Source organism: Pteropus vampyrus, unplaced genomic scaffold, assembly GCF_000151845.1.
Source record: "Pteropus vampyrus isolate Shadow unplaced genomic scaffold, Pvam_2.0 Scaffold109, whole genome shotgun sequence".
In the NCBI taxonomy this organism is placed as follows: domain Eukaryota; kingdom Metazoa; phylum Chordata; class Mammalia; order Chiroptera; family Pteropodidae; genus Pteropus; species Pteropus vampyrus.
Genome location: NW_011888890.1, coordinates 2,142,833 through 2,161,420, shown reverse-complemented (window position 1 = coordinate 2,161,420; position 18,588 = coordinate 2,142,833). Strand labels below are relative to the sequence as shown.

General features: G+C 32.7%; 1 protein-coding gene across 6 annotated transcripts in view; it reads right to left on the bottom strand.

The window, feature by feature from the left end:
* The window catches only part of CCDC171 (coiled-coil domain containing 171), a 281,050-nt gene that overhangs the window by 230,091 nt on the left and 32,371 nt on the right, over positions 1-18,588 (bottom strand). For 4 of the 6 annotated variants that reach the window (XM_011365306.2, XM_023533729.1, XM_023533730.1 and 1 more), the window contains 3 exons: positions 15,135-15,325; positions 13,403-13,534; positions 3,077-3,223 (listed from right to left, as the gene is read on the bottom strand). In XM_011365306.2, the coding sequence (XP_011363608.1) occupies positions 3,077-3,223; positions 13,403-13,534; positions 15,135-15,325 (470 nt within the window). The remainder of the gene's footprint in view (positions 1-3,076; positions 3,224-13,402; positions 13,535-15,134; positions 15,326-18,588) is intronic. The other 2 variants (XM_023533732.1, XM_023533731.1) reach the window with 2 other exon arrangements.

Below are 18,588 nucleotides of genomic sequence, written 5' to 3'. Positions count from 1 at the left end.
AATGTGATATACAGTGAAATATTATCCAGTAATAAAAGGTAATAAAGTACTGATAGATGATACAACACAGATGAATCCTAAACACATCTGGCTAAGTGAGAAAAGTCAACCACAAAAGAATACATATTGCATGAGTCCATTAATATGAAATATCCAGAATAGTAAATATAAAGGTAGAAAGTAGACTTATGGTTGCTTAGGGCTGAGAGAGATGGGCGAATAGGAGAGTCATGGCTAATGGGTATAGGGTTTCTTATTAAGGTGATAAAAACATTCTAAACTTGATGTGGTGATGGTTGCATAACTGTGAATATACTAAGAACCATTGAATTGTATACTATAACAAGTGAATTTGTAGCACGTAAATTATATCTTTAAGCTGTTTTTCTAAAATATCATCAGTATGAGAAATTTAACCTCCAGGCATCCACCTGCACCCTGAGTAGCCAAACAATACCCCTCCCTAACCAGCACACAAAATGGAGGTTTATTATTGAAGAATGTGAATCTGAACCAGAGGCTGGATACAGGGTTACACAGGGAGGGGGCAGGGAGAGGGGTACACAAGTCTGAAATCAAGGAAAAGTCTGCATACTGAACAGTATGATAACCAGATTCTTTCCCCATCTCCTTTTTCCATTTTATAACCACCAAAAGGAAACTAGCAGATCACTCTTAGCAGAAACTAAAGAGACATGGAGAAAAGACCTATATAGATTGTAATATTTAAAAATTTCCCAATGAGATATCTGGCACTTCTCCTTATCATCCTACAGTAATGCTTCCCTAAGACCAATATTCATGTATTCAACTGCCTACTCGATATCTCCACTTGGATGTCAAACAGGTATGTCAAATACAACATATCTAAAACCAAACATATCCTGATCTCTCCCAAATCTACTCCACTTGCATTTTTTTGCCAGATGAGTATATAGCAATGCCATTTACTGTCTGCTCAGAGATAGAGAGACATAGAAATAGAGATATATTTACCTGTAAACCTTTTTATCGTTTGGTTGTCTTTCTATTTTATTTAAAGTGGGGTTCCACTTACAACGACTTTAATTCTTTGTAGTCAAAGTTATAAATCTATTCCTTTACTGATGTTGTTCCACTGCTTTTACGATTAGTAGTAAATCATACCGTACTCAGAGAGTAGAAAAAATTAATCTGAATTTTCTTCTTAGTTTATTATAATTTTTAATATTTCACTTTTTAATCCAATTGGAATTTATTTGAGAATATAATGTAAGACAGGAATCTAATTTTATTTTGTCTCAAATAGTAAACCAATTGTTTCAACACAATTCACTAAATGATCTTCCCTATCCTCACTGATTTAAAATATCTAAATGTACTAAATTTTTATAAATTTTTTATAAGTCTACTACTGGTCTTTTGATTCTGTTCCATAGAAAGTCTGGTCTTAAGAGTTATTGTACTTTTTGACCACTCAACAATCTTTTCCCCTTCTTTTAGTACCAGCACCTTGATTTTCTTTCTAAGAATTTCTTTTCGGGACTTTAATTTTAGTAGAATTAAAAGAGATTTATTTGGGGCGAATTACTTTCAATCAAATATTCTCTTCCTGGGATTTGAATCTTGAATAAAGTTACAAAAAGAATACAAATTATTGGTACCAATTCACCCCAACTTCATCCATCATTTCTACTCCCAAGACCTCTGGCAATGTTCTAGGATTCACATGCTTTCTGAGCCTAATTCCTCAGTGTTCCTTCTGATTCTGGAACAGGACTCCCATATTCTCCCAGTGAATTAATTCCCTTTTTAAGTTAACCAAAGTTTGTTTCTGTTACATAGAACCAAAAACCACAACTGATTCATTACTGAAATTCTACAATATATATTCACTTCTGGTATAGTAAGTTCCCAAACATAACTCTTATACAAATATTCTAATATTCTCATCTGGCTCTTTAGTTTTCACATGAATTTTAGAATCTGTCTTCTCAAAATAATTCATTGAATTTTTTATTGGAACTGCTGTAACCCATAATATAATCCATAATATAATCCAGGGATGACTCTATGTCTTTACAGTGTTAAATGTTCCTAAAATGTCTTGCCATTTTCTTTTAAGACTCTCAGTTAAACTTCATAATTTTTCATGTATTTGTTGTTAATTGTAATCCTATTTTTATCACTGTGGTGAAGACAACTTTTTTTAGTATTTTATTCTCTGACTATTGCTGGTATGTAAGAATGTAAATATAACTGTTATATATTATTTTCTTCCTGGCCTCCTAACTGAATGTTCTTACTAGTGCCAATAATTTTAAAGTTGATATTTTTGTTTTAGCATTCAGAGTTACAAGCATATCATCTGAAAATAATAAGAATCATACCTCCTTCTTTCCAAAAATTATAATTCATACTGCTATTCTTGCCTTTATTTATTTATTTGGCTAAAAATTTCAAAACAATGTTAAATTACAACACTGAGTTTAACAAGAGTACTGCTAGCATTTTATCATTAAATAGTCTTTATAAATGTTTATTTACTTAATAACAATTGTAAGTTATGTTTAGGATAAACTTCTTTATTAAAATATTTAATTTCCCACAAAGAAAATTTTTAAAAGAATTAAAAATTTAATTCCAAGATTTGATTTGATTCAAGATTAATTAAAGTAAATGTCATTATTATTTACTTATAAAATCATATTTTTCATTTATAAATTGATGTTCCTTTCCCATCTAGTCTTACCTGTAAATCATTCCACAAAATCATGCAGCTAGTATACATAATTCAAACTACAAAGTTAGAATCTAATATTATGTATATAAAATCACTTCCTGTATTGCTTCCTCAGCCTTATACTGTAAACAATTGCCCTCAAACTTTCCAAATATTTCATGAGAATGGTTAAAAAATGATTTTTAAAATTAAAGACAAAATGTAAGTTACTCAGATAAAGTTTTCAAAGAAGCCAAATATTTGATATAAATAAATGCCAAAAGTTAGTTTTAGATTTTACTGAAAGGTAAAATATTCTCTGACTTTAAATTACTGACTAGATAATATATGTTATAAAAGAATGAGAAAATATACCTCAAATTCTTTTCTAAGACATTCCTCTCGTTGAGTGCTAAATTCAAGTTCACTTGTTTGTTGCCGTAAAATGTCAGAGCAGTCCATGTGTTCGGCTTCTAATTTTTCTACTTTCTTATGCATACTTTGTACAGCATTATCTTGCTCCTAGAAAATAATTCATTTGGGGTCAATAAAGTTTATAAGCCAATGATGACTAAAACTTATTCTATAGAAGGCAGTGGGTAACTAAATTGTGCTTCAACCAGAATAATAGGTTAATTTATATAGGCAAAAGAGACCTAGATATTTTCCAGCAATGTTTCAGAATATACACGTATTTAAAAAGCACTACTGGAGTTTTACAATTTAAGAAATCTGATTAATACATACAATTGAAATGTGTATAGCTTGCTATAATTTTGTTAGTTCAATTGACTTTTGAGGGTATTTACATAACGCTATAGTTCAACTGCCATTTATGTTTCCCTCTCTCAATAAAATTTTCAAGTATTTAGTAATACAAATGTATATTGGTCCTTTGTGTGACAAGAAATGATTGGCCTCAATGCCTAATAATGACCATTGAGACATTTTTATGAGAGCTCGTGGTACTTCAACCATGCCTGCAGCTCTTAAAAGTTGCATCCACTAGATGGCTGTATTTCATTTTCTCTTCAGTTTTTAAATTTTCGAATCTTTGCTGTACTATTGAAAGAAAAATAATATCAGGTAGTCTTCTCCTTAAATCTCTCCATCTCCTTCTCTAACTATACTCAGAAATCAGTTGAATTTTATGGAAGTTCAAACATAACATTAACATGCATATCAAAGGTATTTTCCCCAGTAAATACTCTAGATTCATCACTCTCCTTTGAGGTCTTTAACAAAGCCCTCTTTCCTACCTTTCCCTCATCAGTGTAATCTCATTCTGGGACATATATTTATGCATGCTTCCAAGTATCCCTTGCCACTCAAACATATCATTGGAATCTGAGTGAGAAATGTTGCAAGCATCAAAAATAATTCTCTATAAAAAGACTCTAGTTTGAAAAGTACCCAGCAGTACAGTCCACAAAGGATGAAGAACAAAATTTAATTCATCTCTCCACATCCTCTCATTCATAAGATTACAATTCTAGAGCTTACTATACATGAACTCTCAAGAATTATTTTCTTCAGGTAAGAAACTTCTTAGTATACAGAAGCTCACCTACCTACACATTTTCAGCCTGTAAATAATCATGGATAAGAACAAAGCTGGGCACCAGAGGAGATGTGTGCCAACACTGTCTACAACCAGCAGATAGCACTCTCAGTTTTTATAATGATACTTTGGATTCAGAAACAAATGGTATTGTGAACAGCCTTATGTAATCAATTTCATCATAAGAGTACCTTCATGTATAAAAGTACTTTTAAGATCATTAAGCACTACAAGATACTATTATTACATGATAGTTCTCCCCACCTCAGTCAATGGTACAAATATTAATTCAAATTCACTGTTAAATTACATGCCTTCTTGATTTACAGATATTTTTTATGTCACTTAGAGTACTATGTATACTTATAAGTGAATAAACAGCAATTTACAAGGTTAATCACAAAGTAAATCCAGTAATTTGAAATAAAAACAAAATAAAGTCTATATCCAAAATATGCATGTACCCTAGTTAATGGCAATTATTTCCAAAAATATTTATTAAACAATGTAAAAGGAATTAAAGTATTCAGGAAGCATCATGAGATTTACTTATAAGAAAATGTGACTTGTGATTCCCATTTTACTGATACATAGTATAGAAAGACAACATACAGTCATTTAAAATACCATTCCCCTAAACAAAGAGCGTGCCCATCATTCCATGCAAGTGTGAATTAATCCTATAAAAAGAAACAACTGAATAATCAATGGCCAATCAGTTAAGGCTTATTATGCTTATTTCGGTGTGATTTTAACTTTATGATACTTGACCTATATTAAATATTATTTATCAAGCAGGTTTTAAACAAAGGTCTTTCAAGACGCAGATGTAATTCTGACATAAAAATCACAGTTCTAATGCAGAGGTCAAGTAGTCACTAATACTATGTGATAATTACTATACATTCTTGAATATGGATAGAAACACACACACAGTTTTTATAGGAAAAACCACTTTTCTCAAACAGTGGAGATTTTTAGGAATTCTATTCACATTATAAGAAACATATTACATAATCAAGTTAACTGATTATATTAAGTTAAAATTACATTGATTTCCTAATGCTAAACTCACTTGGCATTTATTATATAAAGACCTTTTATATTTTATATTTTTATATTTTGTTGCATACAGTTGGCTAATATTTTGTATAATATTTTTGTATCCATATTCATGAGTGACATTAACTATAATTATCTTTTCCTGGATCCTTTTCAGTTTAGTACCAAGATCTGTCAGTTTAGCATATTAGCAAGATTTTTCCATTCTCTGTTAGAGTTTATGTAAGACTGAAATTATTTGCTCTTTGTTTCATTTTATTCATTGGTGAAGCAATATGAGGGCTTGAAAATTTGACGACTCAACCAAGTTTTCTACTACCTACCTCTTCTTAAGTTTCAAATATACAGCCAGATAATCCTACAGTGAAGATCATGGTTGAAATAGCTAACCAAAACACTCAAAGCATCAAATAAGCTTCTTAGTCCCCTACTCTTCAAGGTGATAAAAGGGATGTTTGAAAAAATTCCCCAACATAACAGACGAAATCTACATCAAATTGGGAGAGGAAAAATAACTTGAAAGAAACTAAAAAGAAGAAAACTTCTAATTACCTTCAGAGAACATAAACAGGTCCAGAACGGCAGAGTAAAGACCAAAAAATCCTTTCCTCCATAAAAACAACAAGAACACTGGCAAAAAATGTCAAGATCAAATTTTTCATAACTAGAAATTAACCAAAGGTTTGCAATAATCCAAAAAGCATGTATTCTAAAGAATCAGCTGAATCTTGACCAAAATAGTGAGTTTTGTGGCATTTTAATTTGTCCTATCCCATGCCCCTCATCCCAGCTCCTGATGGCCTTAAAAATCAACAGCATCAATCAACAGCCAAGACATGGAAACAACCTAAGAGTCCATCAATGGATGAATATATAAAGAAAATGTGATATAGATAGCTAGCTAGGCAGACAGACTAATATTATTCACCCATTAAAGAGAAAATTCTGCCATTTGTGACAACACAGAAGGACCCTGAGAGCATTATGCTAAGTGAAATAGGCCAGAGAAAGCTAAATATCATATGCTTTCACTTACATGTGGAATCTAAAGAAACCAAACTCATAGAAACAGAGATCAGCTTGCTGGTTGCCAGAGGCAGCGGGTGGGAGGTGGGCTAAATGGATGAAGTTGGTCAAAAGGTACAAACTTCTAGTTTTAATAAGTTCTGGGGATGTAATGTACAGCATGGTGACTATAGTTAACAATACTGTATCGTCTATCTGAAAGTTGCTAAGGAAGGAAATCTTAAAACTCATCTCAAGAAAAAAATGTAACTATGTGAGCTGATGGACATTAACTAAACTTACTGTGGTAATCATTTTGCAATAGAGATATATACCAAATCATTATGTTTTGCACCTTAAACCTATTCAATTTTATATATCAATTATATCTCAATAAAACTAGAAGGAAAAAAACCTGCTGCAGCTATGAAATACAGCAGCCTAGCTGCTTTTAACACTAGCATTCAGTTAAACCAGAACTCAACTATGAGATTAAAAGTGAGACTGTAGGTCTATCAGAAGATAGTAAGAAGAAAGAGCAGAAAGAGGGGATCAAGAGTTAAAAAGACTAGATCGAATACATCCAATCACCTGTGCTTGCTCCAAAACCCCACTTAAATAATAATAAAGAATAAAAACAATGGCAGAGATGACAGCCAATAAGAGAGGTCAAAAGCTAATTTGGAAGATGAAAAGCAAATGGACAAGTGATAAATGACTTAGGTTCAGCTTATTCAACTTTGGTAAATACTTAAAAAGGAATAAGCGTAGTAGCAAGCTGATTCATAAAGATCCACAAAAGATCAGAAATTAGAAGCACCAATGACCCCTGAAGCAAGACAAGGGATAGAAATGAACAGAGAACTTTGTTGGAAGCCTTTATAAGCAGCAGTTAGTTATATCCTCAGACCACCTCTGCCAGATCTCTCCCTGACAAATTCCCCTCTCCAACCTGGAAAAAAAAGGAAAGAATTTACTAAGTATAAAGGTTGATCCAAAGAGGTTCTGAGATCATGAAAATCAGACATAACTGGGGGTCAGGGTGAGACACATCTCCCTCTCTCTCTTCAGCTCCCAGAACGCTGACTCCTACATTTAAAATACCGTAAGGAGACGACTAGATTCCTTCATGGGGAAACTGCCAGTCCAAGAGAAAAGAGCTTTGGATACTGACATTTTTAAAATTCTCCACACAGAGCTTCCTCTCAGCTTTTTCAGTGCCTCATTTTTAATATGAACACACAGCCAAGGATCATCAGATATTTGAGGAAATCTTCTCACGTGAAAATCAGAGACTACCACAAACAAATTGGGCGAAACACTGAGAGAAAATAAAGACAATCAGAGACGGGGGAAAAATACCTTCAATACAAATATGACTTACACCCTCAGAGAGTTAAAAACAAGATACTACAAGCATGAAACAAGAAGAGTCTACTATTATAAAAAGGCATGATCAAAGAACAAGAAGAGCTCTTAGAAATTAAAAACCTAAAAGCAGAAATGAAAATTCAATACAAAAGTTGCATTATAAAATTGAGGAAATACCCATAGAAATAATATTGATTCATAAGTAGACAAATATGTAAGTGGAATGAAATAGAGTGCCCAGGAATCAAGTCTTAGATGTAAAGGAACTTGGTGTATGACAGAGACGACATTATAAATCACTAACTGGTAACAGAATAGACAGCTGAATAACTGGTACTGGGACATTTGGTTATTCACTTGGAAAAAAACAAAATTAGATCTCATCTCATGCTGTACCGAGAAAAATATTGTCTTTATGACTTCATGTTACATATACATGAAAAGCACTATACATGAAGACATAAATTCAACTACATTAAAATTTAAAACTGTACATCAAACACAATGTAAATTATCTCCTGATCTCCACAAAGTAGAAAAAGATTTTTGCAATAGGGATATAAATAACCAAAGATTAGTAACCAAATATATAAAAAGCTCCTATAAATTAATAAAAATATACAAACAATCCAAAGAAAAAAATATAAACTGGCAGTGCAGAAAAGAAGAAATATGAATGGCCAATAAATATAACATGCTCAATGTCAGAGAAACATATTCAAGCAAGAATGATATATAATTTCACACACATTTTATTACAAAAGAAATTAAATATGAAAAATACCAAATGTTCTAGAGACAGTAAGAGAAAAGAAACTCTTAAGTGGGTGCAACCATTTGGAAAAATAATTTGTCATATATTTTACCCCCTAATGACTGCATATACACTAAACATATACCCACAGAGACAAAAATATTTGCTGTTCATAGAAGCACTGTCTGTAATAAATACTTGAAAAGAACTTAAATCTCCAACAATCAGGTAATGGCTAAATTTATTATGGTATTTGCATAGGATAAAATACTATATAGAAGTTAAATTGAATGAAGCACAAAGCTAGTTTATTAACTTAAATAAATCTCAATAAAACAAGTGAAAAACACAAGTGGGAAAAAGATGCATACTGTATGACATTCTATGTATCTTTTTAAAACAAAATACTAAAATAATGATATACTATCAATATATACAAACAGAAAATTAAATACCAACTTCCCAAATGATGGTTATCTTTTGGGGTGGGGTGGTGGTGGGATCTGAAGTGACTCAGAATAGTTAGTCTTCAGTGATCTAACAATTTATCATTGGTTTTTAATTGAAGCATATATGACAAATGTATGATCTAGATGGTAAGTATTGGTTATACTGGATATTAATTTTAAAACTCCCTGTTATTTTTGTATGTTCAAATATTTGTTTTAAGTTTATGGTTTTATCAATACAATTCAAGTCTGGGGTGCATTATAACACACAAGAAAATCCAAAAAGAATTATAAAATACCTCACGCATTTATATACATCAAGATTAATTTGCCTCCTTCCAAACAAAATTTTTAAATTTTGTCACAGAATTTATTTTCCTTACAGTAAAAAAGTAAGTGTGGGCTAGACGGGTGTGGCGGGTGGTGTGCGTGTGTGCGCGCGCGCGCACGTGCAACAAAATTATATTAAAGATATTGGAAACTGGGGTAGTTTTTCTTTGTTCCACTAGAGGGAGATGTTGAACTTAAAATATTTTGAAATGAGGCTTGTTTTTGAACTGACATTTAACATCACAGGAAACCACATTGTGCTATTAGAAAATAAACTTGCTTTCTTTCCACTTTTTCCAGAAACAGCCCAACAAGTATAATTCTTCACACGTAGTCATGTAAACAACATTTCTCAGACTTCACAATATGGTTTCAGTTCTGAAGTATAGAAGTTGGGTTAGAAATGCATCAGAGCAAAAATACTCCTTCCTAGCCTATGAAATATATCAAGATACCTAGTTATAAGCTGAACCTAGTACATGCTTATCTCCTGAAAGAGCCAGAACAAGCTCCTTCTCTCTAAGCCCCAAAGTCAGCACAGTTCTACAATCAAAAATAGTGTTTGCTGCAGTAGAGTACAAACTAGTACTAATTTTGTGTAATACCTATCATAATTATAAATCCATGAGCTTGCAGACCCAGCAAACTTCTAGGTATTAAGCTGAATCAATTCTACAACAACTCAAAGATATGAACAAGCATATTAGTGAATCATTTATAATTAGAGCAAAAAATTTTAAAGAAAATAAAATGTCCACCAATAAGAGATTCCTTAAATATATCAGCAACTTCCAACATGACAGATTATCAGGCAAACACTACAAAAATAATGTAATGACGTCAAAAGATGTACACCAAATATTACTGAGGCATGTAATTTCATCTATGTAAATACAATAATATTTATTTATCCTTAGATAAAGAGTGGGATTGGAGGGGGAGAGGGAAGACCTTCACTTAATGCTTTTAAATTTCCCTAAATTAGGGGCATTTTTACAATGAACACAATATAATTTTATAAACTGAATATTAATATTCAGTTTGAATATTAAGATATTCAGTTTATAATATTAAGATATTTCCTGTTTGGAAAAAACATGCAGTACCAGAGCCATTCTGTATGCCATTTGCTTAGACAGGGCCCCAGTGGACAGTTTCCCAAGAAACTACAAAGAAATACTTCTTGTTGCCTAGATCGTTTAGGCAAACTTCTTAAACACTTCCTTTCCATGTAACTTTTTCCAAGCTATCCCTAGATCACAACTGTGTTTACCAGGTCAGACTTAAACATGTTGCAACTCAATTCTACCAGCTGTCTTACTGTACAACTTACTGATACCTAAGCCTAGTCTGACGCCTTCCTACTCTTCCTCCTCTCTTTTTAGTTTATGGCATGACTTTTCAATCTGTTTCCCATGCTCTTTGCCATCACAAACTCTCACACCCCTTAATCACTAGTTACATAATCCAAATTTAGTCACTGAATGAGAACAAGATCATTTTATTCCCTGGTTGAGTTGTAGAATTTTAGAAATAAAATAAATTCGAAAAACATTCACTTTCATCTTCAAATTGCTCACAATCCTGATAAATTATACACTGAAATGAACTGGAAAAAAGGACAAAGGAAAGGGCATAATGGTTCATAAAAAGAGCTTTGTCGCTGAATGTCCCACACGGCCCACAACAGAAAAGTTTTTGCGAATAAGTTTCCTCAAAGTTCACACTGCTAGTGCAGGAATGAAGAAGATAAATAAAAACAAAATGATTGTTCATTTTAAATAAAAAATCTAAATAGAGATAAAAATAAAACAAAATAATACATACATATTTTTTCAAGATCAGCATAAATATTTTGTTCTAAAACTACATGGTTTAGATTTGCTCTGAAATTTCAAATAATCCTAAAGAAAGACATGGAAATTTCATGTTTATCAAAAGAGGCGACGCTTTTAAAAAAATGAGGAGTCCTATTTTAAAAAGAGGTAACTTTTGAGGTAACTTCACTAAAAATTCCCATTACTATTCCGGAGAAGTATACTTCTATTTAGAGTTTCAATTACTAGGAAAGACAGGGAGCATGGCATAAAATTAAAATTTTTCTTTTTATAATGCATGTGAATTATAAAGCCGAGATGAGAGAAATATTACACACCAGCTTTCTGTTAAAGATGAGGTTTCACTTAGGTTTTTTTTAACTTATTTTTAAAACTGAATTCCTTAGAGAGCTACACAAAGAGAGCACTATATGATGCTAGCACTAATAGATGGAAATCTATACCCATCAACAGCCAATAGAGAATTTCAATCTAACCCTGAAGCTGTTTAAAAGACTATTTTTTATAGTTTTTTATATAGTTTCTTGCTTTATAAAGGGAAAAACCGTTTTCTTTGGTTAATTTAAAAAGGACAAGAAATTCAGAGTTCTGAACACTTCAGTCACAAAATAATATAAAATTTATCTTACAAAAGGTGGTAATAATTACAGAGTATGTTCCTCTATTCTTCTCCACACATAATAATTAAAGACTCATACAGAATTTTAATTTGTTTTACTACTTCATAATATAAAGTCTGGCATAACCATATATGTTTCATCTGAGATTTATTGGATTGCCCCAGAAATGGCACCAAATCACATCATCCCCATACTTAATACAGGTTTTTGAATCATGTTTTACAAGTTTCAGGCTTCTGACTGGTGGCACTGGAGATTTCTGAGTGGTTAGAAATGAAAGGGTTATTTTCATTTACTTACATTCACTTGATTTTTCCAGGTAGCCTTTAATTATCAACACAGCTCAAATGTCATTTGCTCTGTGAGAATTTCCCCGGTCTTCCAAGTAGTTAATCAATTTCTCTTTTATGGTCCCCTAGCATTTTGTTCAAAATTTTATTTTCCAATATATTTTCTCTCTTTACATGTATCTCTATGTTGAAAGATCTTCCAGGACAGAAATCCTATCATAATCACTTTGATATCCTTAGTATCCAAAGCAGGAACTTGTTAAGTACTTAGGGAATGAATGAATGAACAAACCATACAAATTACAGACTCTAAGACTACCAAGAAGTCTAAAGGGTGTTTGCAATGACTTTCCAGATTCTACAGAGACAGTAACTGGGAAGAAAAGCATTGCCCAATGACCAAAGGTTTGGGAAAACCCGTTTCATTGGTATTCTGAATACTTACATACACGACAAATCGAATATTTTCACTGTTTACTTCCAGCTTTCACTCTTAAAGAAATAAAATTCCTCCTATCCTCTGCATGGTTTTAGCCTCCTTTGCCTTGCAAAGTTGTTTCTAACGCAAAGCTACTCCAAAATTAATTTTAGATGGATATTTTTCATTCTGTGAAGAATGCGTATCTTTGACGTCTATATAAAGACTAATTCAATTTGTCATTTTGTGTAGAAAAAGTTTCATCACAAAATAAGTAATAGAAGAAATAATGGAAATTTATCTGAAATTTTAAGAGTTGGTTAGTGAATTCACATTATGAATTTCTCCTATCTCTCTTTCAAAATAATTTACATATAATCTCCTAAAAAAATGCAAAATGCACCAGAGTGAGAATCTGGAGACTTGTAGTCTTTTCCCATATTAATCACTCAGTCTATGATCCGAGTGAATCATAAATCTCCATCTGCTCATCTATAAAGGGGGTTAGATGTAATCAGTGATTTTCAAACTGGACTATTTGAAGCCCTAGGGATTCTGTGTATTGCAGGGGAGTGGTTAATAAAAGATGGTTAAAAATCTACACTACTTAAAAAGAATTTAAAAATCACCATACTATAAGTTTGTGCACGTAATCACTCTACTATAAGATTTGTACATGAAATCCATTCTATTTCTTTATGCTATTAAAGACTAACAGTCTCACATTTTAAATTGGGAAAATAAAATACCAGATATACACATACATATGTCCTTCTCAAAATCACATAATTTATGCAATAGAACTCACCCAACTCTAATGATATCTGTTGGTAACAGCTGCCCATATTGTCATATAACTACAAATGAAACACAGCTTTCCAGAGATCAAAGACTAGGAATTATTTTCCCCTTGAATAAGACAGTCAATTGTAGCACAAATGTAATTTTTAATATCATAAGCATTAAAAAGACTTAAGGAACCGTATTATTATTTTTAAAATACCTGTACTATAAATTGTAACTCTCTTCTTTCTGCTTCCCATTGTTCTTCTTGTAATCTAAACTCCTCCAATGCTGTCTCCCTGATATGAGACTCCATGTCATTCTTCTCCTGCTGATGTTTTTCCAACGCTTCCTAATTTATATGAATAAAATCTTGCTTCACTATTAGATCGATAAAAGTTATCTTTCTTCCTTCACCCCCAATTTAAATGTACAAAGGGCTCTACTGACCTACCCTATTAAAACTCATTATAATTTATGTTAAAATCATTAATAAAACTATTGAATTGGATCATCAAAATATAGATCTGGATAAGAAACTATGCTTATCCATTTAATTTAAGCAACATTTTATATATACATACATATGCATATATTTAAAGCAATTTTTCTGAACATTTTAACTTTAGAGGTTTGAACAAAATGCATGCAACAAAAACTAAGTACATAGATAATATGCAACCGATTTAAATCTATGTGTAAAGTAGTATGAAAATGTCTCGTTACCTATGAACAAACTGTTTGGATTATCCCTGATAATGTATCTATAAATCTGACAAAAAACACTGTATTTCCAAAAGGGTGATAAAAAAGGAGTTTTGTGCAACAAATCAGAATAAGAAATTCTAGTCTTAAAACTTTGAAAAGTCAAAAAATATTTTTTAAAGTTTGGACTATAGCTAAGGTCTAGGTAGCTGATCAAGATCTTGTAACTTGAGGTGCAGGCTGACTATAAGGAATGCTGCCACCATTACTCTTCCCCATTCCTCCAAGATATTTCATGTGGGGAAGTTTACACAGGGCCACCCAGGGTCTTGCCACCTAAATTCCCGCCATTCAAATACTAATGGGGCACTTACAGATGCCAGCCACTGTTCTAGGATCTAGGAATACAGAGATAAACAAGACACAAAGTATGACTATTGATGTGAAAGAAATCAAAAGTAGATCTGACTATGTCTGGGAACCCTTGTGTCAAAATTTTTACATTTAGTAAATGCTTTTGTAAAATTATTTTTTCATGAAGATTTATTTCCAATATTCTGAAAAGCCATTTACAGCAATGGTAAATGTAAAGCATTTTTATCATGTACTTTTTTATTTAAATTGGTACTTCAAAAACATGGTAAACAAAGACAATTCAAAATCTATCTTCTCAGTGGCCGGCAATCTCAACCTTAAACCATACTTTTACTCTGGACAATAAAAAGGTACAAACAATGGAAAATAAATAGCTTACAATAATTTTAGTAAAAGGTCATCAAATTTTTTTAAACATCTATATATAATGAGCTCTACATGGATAATAAAATGTGTTTCAGATATGTAAATATTTTTCTATATTTATAATATATTTAGACCAAATCTAGGACCCACCCATATTTCTAAAATTCCAAATTTTCATGCTGCTGGACTAAAAGGGCTCTAGGCTCTTATATTCTTACAATATGCCCATATAAGTGTTTGTTTTTGAAATTTCGATCAGAGATCTGAAACTGTTTTTCACAAAAGAAACAGTATACTCGTGAACATATTCTAAAGCATATATCAAAAGAGACCCACAAAAATGCCCCTAAAAAGGAAAAAAGGGAGAGAGGGAGTGAAGGAAGGAGGAAATCAGATTTTCTTGCTTTCCGGTAGTTATTTTCCTTTCCAAGGATAACTTCAAATAATGTATAACACATCTCAATGAATAGTACATAGAGCAAAATTCCTTTATAAAAATATTTTACCTGCAGAGTTTTCTCTAGTCTGCTTTTTTCTTTCATAAGTGAATCGTATTTTTGATTGAAATTTTGAATTATATTATCTCTTTCCTCCAAATCACGTTCAAATCTTCTGCATTCTTCTTTCCATTTCTGCTGGGAAGTCTGAAATGCATTCTCAATCTCACTGGCCCTTCCTTGAAGTTCTGTATTCTGAGCTATTAAAAAGATAAAAGAATAATAAGTATACGTACAACCATAAGTTAAATTCTCCGGAGTTCAAAAACCTACACCTTGGAGCTGATTTACAGTGTGATATTAGGACAAAACCTGTAATCACTTCACACCAGTAAACTCTTGAAAAGTTCGCTGTCCCAAAACAACTGTTCTATCGTTCCTTGATCTCTTATTCTGCTCTGGGTAAAGGTGACTTTACCCTGAAACGGTAATGATATGTTCCCAGAAACATGACCGGGTTTAGGTACACCTCTGGCACCAGCTCCAGCTCTACTGCTTTTTGTCCTGTTCAAGAAAATCAAATCTTTTTTAAGGACTGTGACATATAGGGCTACTTTTTAAAAGGACTTGATAGATTACAAATTTCCATATTTGACTATTGGCAACAAATTCATTGTAACACATCTTACACATGAGGTGCAAAAAACTGAGGCTGGGAACCACTGCTCTAACTCTTAGAAATATAGCTATTTACTCCCACTAAATTATACTCAATCCCCTCTCATCCTAGTATTACCTCAAAAATAACCAACGTCTCTCCACTAGGGCTGCTGCTCTGTTGCAGCATCCAGAAAAAAAGTAATAAAAGGCTTCCAGGTCTGGCCCCATCACCTACCTCTCTGATCCTCAGAATATAATGCCTCCTACTTAAGTTTTTGTGAAAATAAAATGAGAAAATGTGTACAAACACACTTGTTTAAAAATGTCACAATTAGTACTATTATTTTTAAATTATAATTGTTTTGAATTGATCATATAATCCAAAGGTTCAAACTTCAAAGGTATAAAAGGTACAAAAAGTCTCCCTCCCATCATCTTACTCTCTACAAAGATTATTCCATGGTTTAGCACCCTGTACTGCAGGTAATAAGTTTGAGGTCATTTTGATTTCTGTCTCTCTACATGTGACCTATTTCTCTTCCCTTTTATTTCCTTTTCTTTTCTCTTTGAAAGCTTCAGGATATTCTCTTTGTCTCTACTTTTCTGAAATTTCATAATGCTATGCCATTGTGGTGAAGATTCAGTGGGCCCTTTCTATCTGGCAACTCATAACCTTTAGTTCTGAGATGTTTTCTTAAATAATTTCACTGATGACTTATCCCTATATGTTTTCTCTCATCTCTTTCGATACTCCCTATTATTCAAATTTGTCTTCAAATTTTCTTCTCTTTTCTCTCCAAAGGTGTTTCCAGTTCGTACGTCTTTCAATTCTCCCTGCCTTTTTACAGTAATTTCTGGGGGAATTTATTCCATCTTCATCTTCCATTGCTTCTATTGACATTTTTCATTTCTGATTTAATATTTTTAATTTCTAAGAGCTTTCTTTTTTGTTGGGTCTGGTTCTTGCCTCATGGATGTCATATATTCTCTTTCAACTCTGAGGTTATTAATGTTACTTGTTTGCTAAATCTCCCTGCAGAATTTCTGATTCTTCCAAGTTAGTTGTTTTTCTCTCCATTTAGAGGCTTTCCCTAAGAATCTGGTAATTCTTGGTTGTCTGCTCTTGATTAAGAATAACTATAAGGGTGACATACCTTTTACCCATCTATATATCCACAACCCAGATTCCAAGTTGTAAGGAGCTCGGCACCTGTGGTCTTCACTGGAGGAGAATCTGGCTGGGCCATTTATCAGGAAAACCCAATATCAGTATCATTCGTTTTTAACTCTTGGCTTGGTCAAATGACCCAAAGAAGAGTCTTCCAAGCTCCCACATAGGGTACAGAAATCTGGTGATAGCTTTTAAGGAAGCCAACAGAAAAAGGAAGCTGGAAGGAATCGTTCCTCAATATTCAGCATTGAGTATGCTATCCTACTGTTTTTGCCAGTCTGGGGACCCTCTATTTCACCATCTCCAGAGATTAAGCCTCCTGAGTAAAAACAATTCCAGAGTGGCATGCTCTTGAGAAGGGGATTTTAGAACCTAGCTGCTTCTAGAACAAATAGTTTTCATCTAACTCTATTTTACCCACTACTGTTATTCCAATTCCTAATATCAAAAGATTTTCCAGTTCATAAGATTTTCAACTAACAAGTTATCTGTCAGCCTTCCCCTCCTGCCTTAGGATTCTAACATCTCAGGTCTGCTAACTCAGTTATCCCTTTTCCATTTGCTTTCCAGGTTCCAAAATTTTCTTTCTTATCATGTCTCTTATTCTCTCAATCATCATGAGATTATCTTTTTTAATATCCCATAACTCCATTAGGTTTTTACTCTCTCCTCAAACTTTTATCATAAAAATTTCAAAACTACAGAAAGTTGAAAGTATTGTACAATGAACACCCACAAACCCACCACCTAGACTAGACTCTATGATTAACATTTTGATATATCTGCTTTATCACACATTCACCCACCTATGTATCCATTCATTTATCCATCAGACCATCATACTTTTTATGCATTTCAAAGCAAGTTGCAAGTATGAGCACATTTCACTCCTAAATAATTCAGCATCCATATCATTAACTAGAATTCTATAGTTTACTTTTTTGTAGGTAAAATTTACATATAGTGAAATGCACAACTCTTAAGTGTACCAGAGATTTGACAAATGCATACACTCATGCAACCCAGACTCCTAAACTACAGAATATTTCCTTTAACCCAAAAGTTTCCTCACACCTTTCCCCAGTCAATCTCCACTGCCAACCCATCCCAGAGGCAGCCACTGTTCTGATTTCTTTTTCACCAACAATTACTGTTTTTTGTCCCAGAAATTCATAAAAACAGAATCATACAGGATGTCCTCTTATGTGTAAAGCTTCACTCAACATAATGTTTTTGAGATTCATTCATGTTATTGCATGTATCAGTAGTCGGTTCATTTTTTTTGCTGAGTAGTATTTCATTGTATGAATATAACACAAATTGTTTCTTCATTCTCTTGTCAATGAACATGTAGGGTTTTCTTGTTTGTTTTCTAATTTGGGGTTGTCGTGAAGGACCTGCTGTAAAATTGGTATGGAAGTCTTTTGTGGACATATGTTTCTCAGGGAAAAATACCAAAAGGTGAAACTGCTGGGTCATAGGAAAAAGGTATGTTTATTTGAAAAGAAATTGCCAGGTTTTTTCCCAAAGTAGTTGTACCATTTTACTCTCCCACTAACAATGTATAAGAGTTCCAATTGCTCTACATTCTCACTAACATTTGGTATTGAGTTTTTTCAATTAGAGCTACTTGATGGGTATGTATGCATTTCCCTAATGATAAGCAAGATTAAGCATTTTTCATGTGATTGA